This window comes from Thalassophryne amazonica, chromosome 16, assembly GCF_902500255.1.
Source record: "Thalassophryne amazonica chromosome 16, fThaAma1.1, whole genome shotgun sequence".
Lineage (NCBI taxonomy): Eukaryota > Metazoa > Chordata > Actinopteri > Batrachoidiformes > Batrachoididae > Thalassophryne > Thalassophryne amazonica.
In genome coordinates this window covers 65,907,064-65,915,238 of record NC_047118.1, presented here as the reverse complement: position 1 = coordinate 65,915,238, position 8,175 = coordinate 65,907,064, and the positions used below count along the sequence as shown (strand labels likewise).

Sequence of the window (8,175 nt, the reverse complement as noted above, 5' to 3'; positions counted from 1 at the left end):
AAATATGAATGGAACCAGAAGCCAGCGTCGCTATGGAAATGAGGTCATGCTAAACTGGTCTACGGCAGTACACCTGCACCGTGCGTCTCATTTCAACCACACTGCAGGGGCCATGCGACGTGACAGTTGAGATTAAACCCTGTTCTGACGCCAAAAGTAAAAAACAAAACCATTCCCTTCAAGGCCTCCAGTGAACCACATTTGATAGTACATGTGTGGAAAAGAGGAGGGAGGGATGGAGGTGGAACAGCACAAAATGTACAACAGAAAAACAACTGAAACAGAGAAGCCTAAAATAGCAACTCGAGCTGTTGTGACGCCACCGTTTCTCACTAAGGGATGTGTGGATTTGTGCTGACGGTGGCCGGGAGTCAAGTCGATGAGCAGCTGCAGTGGTCCACAAGAAATATGCACCAGCACTGTGGCTGCGGTTACCATGACAGCAGCACACTACGCACTCTTTACAACAAGAACAGCAAGGCCGCGTTTTAAATGGACAATGTCAGGATGTCACCACGTCACACTCCTCCACACCTTTGTGCCTGTACCCCCTCGTTAGTGTTCGTTTTCTCCTTCTCATCTGCAAGTAGTTAGGTACCCCATGGTGCTGCGGTCCCTTATGGCAGACAGACATATAGTCTTCTCCGGTTCAGCCTCCCGGCCAGAGTTTTTTGGTTTTGGTTTTCAGTGCATTTCATATTTTCGGTAACATTTTCAGAGCCTGGCGCGTTAGTCCAGAGACAGCCATGGTTGATCCTTCAGCCCGGGAGGCAAACTTTGCCTGCGAACAGCAGTCCCACGATGGTGAAGAAGATGGACAGGACAAAGAGCACGTATGAGGAGCCGACCACCGTGTTGTTAGGCAGCTTGTACGGCTGACCGCCCACCTCGTTGATGTAGAAGCCTATGGGGAAGATGAGCGCCGCCATGCAGAACAGGATCACTGAGAGTCAGGAGAAACAAGAGAAGACATCAGTTCACACCAAACTTGTTCACTCATTTCTTACAACTACCAAATCCAGTTAATATTAGTGCCATAGTAATTCCTACCTCTATCAAGGAAGGCTTATTTTTCCATTGTTGGTTATTAATCTGGTTTAAACACCTTTTAAAACTGCTTAAAATATGCTTTCAATCATTTTAAAGGAGATATTGTTTTCAATTACCTTTGAAGCATTCTAAACAATCAACACCAAATCTGAAAATGTCTCTAATCTGGGTAGATTAGAATATAATTTTAAACTGTTTCAACATTACAACAATGAAACGTTATTGCAGTACTCTTGTCTTTTTGATTTCTTTACTTTTTACAGAAGTATTTTTCCTTTTCTTTTTTATTATTCTTATCATTTTTTATTATTGTTGTTATGCACCAATAACACCAGAACAAATTCCTTGTATGTGAGAACTTACTTGGCAATAAAATTGATTCAGATTCTGAAGTGTAGTGTTTTGCTTTACAGAATTAAATGTAGTGTGCAAAAACTCCTCAGTCATTATTAGTGTTTCAGAAAAAAATCTTATTTTAAAAGGTGAACATGTCTTCCCTTCGTAAAAGGTGTCGCAGACCCAACAGTCCCCCTAAAAATCGGTCCCCCTGATGACGTGGTTCATGGATTAACACTTCGTTTCTGCTTCAAATTGCACTCCAGTCATCACCTATCTCCCCGACAGATATCTGAAGCTTTAGAACAACAATCATTTCCACATAAGTTCAGCATTATTTCATCATAAAAGGCAGTGGAAGGGATCAGAGCACCGCGGCTAAACGAGCTGCTAGTTGATGAGTTCACTGCACGTCGGACATTTCAAAGCGTAACGGAATTTTGGCTCGTTTTTGCTGAAAATGGCCTTGTTTCTGCTTAAAACTGACTTCAAAATGATTTAAGAGGTTTTACCCTGTCATCCGATGGTTAATAATCCCATTAATCCATTTGACTGCTTTGGGTGAAGAGACTCCATCTCAGACATGCTGCTGTGGTTCCGAAATGACACGTGCAGATGCACAAGGCGGACTGATTTTTTGGGGCGGGCTGTTTGGTCTGCAACACCGGAAAGTGCTTCATACAAAAGGCAGAGCTTGGCTTCATTCCTTCTTCACTATGTGGATGAGCCATGTAGTAAAAATATGAATTGAGTGGAACATAATCATGCCTGGATCTGGTGGAAAACGTATCACCGGATACCGCAGTAAACCACACACGGACAATGTGTCTTTGTTCAATTTCAAAAAAAAAAAAAAAAAGAAGCCATATAACAGCACAATGGACTCAAAAAGTGAAGACAACGAATGAGGACAGTGTTCAGTGTGGAGCTGCCATGTTAAAGGCCATGCCTCAAGTAACAGCAAAGAATGGAATTGCACTAAAAAGGCAGTTACTGTTGAAGCCAGGTTCTGGTGTGACCCTCTTTCTACAACCTGTCAACAGCTGCCAGCGAGCGGGGCGCTTTCTAACAGGGAAAGAAAAACAAAGTAAAGTAAGAAACATCAAGTACAGAGTCGCTACTGAATAATAAACACGTTTCTCCTGTACACTGTATCCATATAGGTAGTACGTAGTAAAAATATATTCATAACCATTTAGCACAGTTTGCAACCCAGAACAAAGTGTTTTTCAATCCACTGGCAGAGCGGGTCCCCATGTGCATAGGATGTCCCCTAAATTTTCTTCATATCTTTGAACTAGAGGAGGGGTTTTCAAAGTGTGAGCCTCCCCCCAAAGAACAAATGAAAATTTGCAGGGTGATTCCATAATTTATTCCTCAGAATTGAGTGATTCCATATTTTTTTCCCTCTGCTTGGTCTAAAAAAGTAACCGTTACTGACTGCCACAATTATTTTTTCTGATTTCTTATAGTGTTTCTTAAAGCCAGAAAGTTGCCATTTGAAATTACTTTAGTTTTGTATCATGTCTGTGATCTGCTTTTTTTTCTACAAAATTAAACAACTGAATGAACATCCTCTGAGGCCGGTGATTCCATAATTATTGCCAGGGGTTGTAGAATCACTTGATTAACCTTGTAAAGCTGCATTTTCTTAAACATAAACATTTTTTAAGTAATATAAATATTTCTCAGAGCTCTTTGAATCGAAAATCGATTCTGAATCGAATCGTCACCCCAAGAATCGGAATCGAATTGAATCGTGAGTTGTTGTACGATTCACATTCCTACTTTCTATTGTTTCACACATTTTACACCCTTTTCAAACATTTTAAACATATTTTTAAAGAACTTTCTATTCTTCCATTTTTACCTTTTGTCATATTTTAAACATCTTTTTTTTTTTTTTAAACATTTAAACATCTGTGTGTTTTTAAATGTCTATGGCATAACTAATACATTTTAACATAAATAATAAGGGATGGGTATTGATAAGATTTTAATCAATAAAAAATATTGATTCTGCTTATCGATCCGATTTCTTATCGATTCCCTTATCAATACCTCCTGTGAATTTTCTGTGTACTAAAAGTAGGCTTTACAGGTTTTCTACATCACTAACATTTTATTGTGTCTTAAAGTAAATAAATATGAAATTGGTCACTAGATCCTTGATCTCTGGACATAAATAAAAATAAAATCTGTAGTTTTTCTCAAAAGCATTTCCTTTCAGACATTAATGGCACAAATCTAACTCCATACCTCTGAGCTGAACTCTTACAGCCGGCTGTGCTGCAAGTCAACATTAATGTATAAGGAACACAGGACGTCTCATTTTGGGAGGAAAAAACGTTTTAGTCTATTGTAGTTTATTGTTTGTATTACAACATTTGAAAAGAGGTGTCAATTTGATTTAAACGGTGATTCGCTTTGAAGTTATTAATTCTGACTGGACTCTAACTTGACTTGGCAGAGAGCGGTGCAGCATTTGGAGCTGTGTGAACGGAACGGAGGATGGTTCTCATTTCTTGCCCACAACAAGACAAGAGTCCCAGTTAATGATTTTAATCTACATAAAAGTGACTCACGATTGACATATTTAATTGGCTTTGAGAGGGGTTAAGAAGCGGACAAAGCAGTGAAGAGTGGTCTTGAAATCCACTTAACTAAACCATGGGACATATCAAAAAGTCTGCATAGACTTTTGTTACCCCGGCAGTAACTGAGAAAATGATGCTATAACCCACGCCCACCTCCCTCCCTCACCTGGTAGTATACTTCTTTAGGTTTATGTGTTTTTTTTTTTAATTAAGTAGATGTTCTAACTGAATTAGCATACACTGTTTGATAAAAGAGTACCTGTGCACTCAGGGAAAATTGAGTTTGAAAGTTTTTGTTTGATTCTTTTTGTTTTCTTTTCTTTTTTTTGCCACATATATGTCTGCAAATGTATGTATTTGTGCAAAGGTTAATTCAGATTTGGGCTATGTATAATATTGGGGACCTTTTGTTCAGTCTGTTCTGATGAGGAGTAGCTTTATTTCATTCAACTTTTAATGTGCTGATTTCATAAATGTGTGGAAGCACATAGAATTACATGATGCAATAAAAGTTGACTTTGTACTAAGGTGTTTTTTTTGTCAGGTTTTCCTTCTGTACACTGACATTTAATTGTCAAAAAGAATCCACATCTTAAAATAAAGGCATCTTGACACTTGCACGCATTTAACCCCCACACTGCTACTCGCATTATTCCCCAGACAATGAGAAAGTGAATTGTCCTGTCAAATGACACTGATGTCTTCATACTTCTAATGCACTACTGGAATGTTCTTCACGCTCATGGCCAAAGTGAAATTTGGCTCAGAGCTGGTGTTGGGGATTCAACACGATAGATCCCAGTTCCCACTTTAGCATCCAGGGTTGGTGTAGAGTTGTGCTATGTCCTGCCACGTGTCCATACTTTGACTGGTTTGGACGAGTAAGGTGAGAACGAAGCCTGCAGCCTTGAATCATGCCAATCTTACTGAGAATCTGAATGATTTTGATTATAAAACAGGTTGTAGTGACACTATCATGGCATCCTGTGAGGGGTACCTCGTGCAAGTGGTCAAAAAGAGCACCAAGTGCAGGATGAATCAGCTAAGAGACGACATGTACCATCACAGTAAAGGTATATCATTGGAGCAACTTCTCCCAACAAGCCATGCAATACAGCACCACATCCTCAGGGCATATTACTCAACCTACCACATGATGACTCCCCCCCAAAAACTAACAGTACTAGAAACGACTGTCTATGGCTTTATATGAAATTCTAGTTCTTGTGAAAGCTGTAAAATCAATTCCTGAGGAATAAACAGTCATTTGCAACTGCAAAAGTTGTGGCAGCATCAGATGTGCATGCCGTAAAAAGGAACTGCCCTGCTTTAGTTTCTGTATATGTCAGAACATCAGTCTGTTGAAGAACCTGAGCAGTGTTGACATCCCGCTGACAAAATTAGAAAATCATCATGTGTACTGATGAAAGTTAGGGTAAATAGCTGACAGAGCTTAACCATGTACTTTTGAACAGATGTTGTGTAACACTATAATCATGAAGGGATAAAAGATGCATGTTGATAGACTGAAATGGATCCTATCTAAAGTGCCCGTGCAGTATTGTTCCATAAAATTTGTGGGAAATGAGCAAGTTTCCTACAATAGAGGCTTTGCAATTGACATCACAGGTCACATGCCGGGGGCCACACACAGCCGAAGGTCAAGTTTAGCCGGTCACAATAAACTTGGCTGTGTAAACAAACCATCTCAACTCATCTTTCCTCTGTTTATTGCTGGCTTTTCCACTAATACATCATGCCAGAGACTTGTGGTACAGTTCACTGTCACAACAGACGTGGACAGAAGGAGAATGTGAGCTTCTACAGGATTCCAGTGGACACAGAGCGGTGCCTTTTGCACCACAATCCCACAGCGCTGAACACAAAATTCAATAAAGTTAATAAACAATATCACTAAATACTATTATAAATATCTAAGTTTGCAAACCTCAATTAACTTATTAAGTCCTGAGTGTACTTACATGTGCGGTGATAATGTCACTCTAGGTGCAGTCAACAAAGAAAACACGCCCGGTGATGTAACATACAAATAAAAAAAATAAAAAAATAAAAAAAAAATCATACATTGTGATATCCAGATTTTTTTTTTATGTCTCTCACAGTGGACATGCACCTAAGATGAAAATTTCAGACCCCTCGATGATTTCTAAGTGGGAGAACTTGCAAAAACGCAGGGTGTTCAAATACTTATTTTCCTCACTGTGTGTGGGCTGCTGCCTGAGAAAATTACGCTGCAATCGGCCCGTTACGTTGTTTTCTAGGGTGTGTAGCCGGAAAATGATCATTTCTTTATGTTGATTGTGGACCCGGTGCTTGGGTCTACAACTTATTCATCAACCTTCCTCAAAGCCATTTAAAAATTTCAATCATGAATCATGTTTCTCCTGATTAAAGTCACTAACCAGGACTCTTGTCAATTGGTGTGGGCAAGAAATGAGAATTGTCCACTGTTTCAGACTAGACAGTTTTTTTTTTTTTTTCCAACTCCTCATTAATGTGTCTTTTTCGTGGGGCAGCCAAAGAAAGTTCTCTGGCGTGGACTGGACCATTAATATCTCCTGCTTCATTGGTTCATAAACTGAAGTTACTGTCCCTCATGTAAAGGAATAATCATAATAATAATAATAACAATAATAATAATAATAATAACAACAATAATAATATCCTCCATGTTTTCTTGTGGGATTTACCTGAATAAAAATCATTCCTTGAAATGTTGCGGCTCTCTGTCACTGTTACGGTCCCTTGTGTAAAGGAATAATAATAATAATAATAATACTAATATACTTTGTGTGTTGTTGTGGGGCTTGACTGATTAAACACTGTTCATCCTAATGCTGCGGCTCTCCGCCAATTAAAGTTGAAAAGATATTAAAAGATTCGACCTTCTGGAATCAATAACTTCAAAGTAAATCACTGTTTTAAATCAAATGACACCTCTTTCAAAACCCTGTCATAGAGACAACTACAACCTACCAAATCAGTTTTGTTTTGTTTTTTGCCCAAAATGAGACATCCTCTGTTCTTTGTGAATTGCACTGATCTTGACTTGCAGCTGGCTGTGAGACCAGAGCTCAGGGACCATCAAAAAATTACCACACAGAAAGGAAATGCTTTGATAAAAACTTAACATCACATTTATGGTTTGTAGTTCCACCAAACTCACATCAAACATCAATGAGCTCCCTCTGGTTGTACGGCTGCAGTTAAACTGGGAAAATTCACTATTATAGCTACATAATTTCAGGTATTTTTTTATTCCAATAAACTTGAATAAAATCTTGAACATTTTATTTAGTGCAAAAAAAACTCACATCACATATCAGCGAGCTCCCTCTGGTTGTACTTGGGGGGGAAAAAAAGGTTTTTGTTGGTTGTAGTTTGTTGTCTGTATTACGACGTTTGGAAAGAGGTGTCATTTGATTTAAAAATGCGATTTACTTTAAAGTTATTGATTCTGGAAGGTCGAATCTTTGACTATCTTTACAACTTAACTAACAACAGTAATGTGATCACAACTAGGGATGGGTATTGATAAGATTTTATCGTTATCGATGCCATTATCGATTCCGCTTATCGATCCGATTCCTTATTGACTCCCTTATTGATACCCCTTGTGAATTTTCTGTGTACTAAAAGTAGGCTTTACAGGTTTTCTATGTCAACAACATTTTAAATTGGTCACTGGATCCTTGATCTCTGGACATAAATAAAAATAAATAAAATCTGTAGTTTTTGTCAAAAGCATTTCCTTTCAGAGAATTTGGCATAAATGTCTCTCCATACCTCTGAGCTGAGCTCAGGCAGCTGCTGCACATCAGCGCAGGACGTCTCGTTTTGGGAGGAAAAAACATTTTGATTGATTGCAGTTTTTTTGTATTACAATGTTTGGAAAGAGGTGTCACTTGATTTAAATGGCGTTTCGCTTTAAATGTATTAATTCCGACTGGACTCTATCGTTCTAACTTGACTCAGCAGAGAGCCGCACAGCGTTTGGAGCTGTGTGAACAGAACGGAGGAGTGACTCACGATTGACATATTCAGGGATGAAAGTGGTGAACAACAAAAAAAAGCTGAAACACAAAATTGCCCCCCAACATCACCTGCACAAAAATGTTTCAATTCTAGAAGCTCTGAAATGCAATTTGGGGCTATTCCAGACAATCAACTG

The 8,175-nt window shown here is 38.8% G+C and overlaps 1 protein-coding gene across 1 annotated transcript in view; it reads right to left on the bottom strand.

Moving 5' to 3' along the window:
• LOC117527354 (uncharacterized protein C16orf52 homolog B) overlaps nucleotides 1-8,175 on the bottom strand; it is a 92,744-nt gene continuing 84,569 nt past the window's right edge. Inside the window, exon 3 of the mRNA XM_034189661.1 lies at nucleotides 1-943. Coding sequence (XP_034045552.1) covers nucleotides 759-943 — 185 coding nt within the window. The 3' untranslated portion in view covers nucleotides 1-758. The remainder of the gene's footprint in view (nucleotides 944-8,175) is intronic.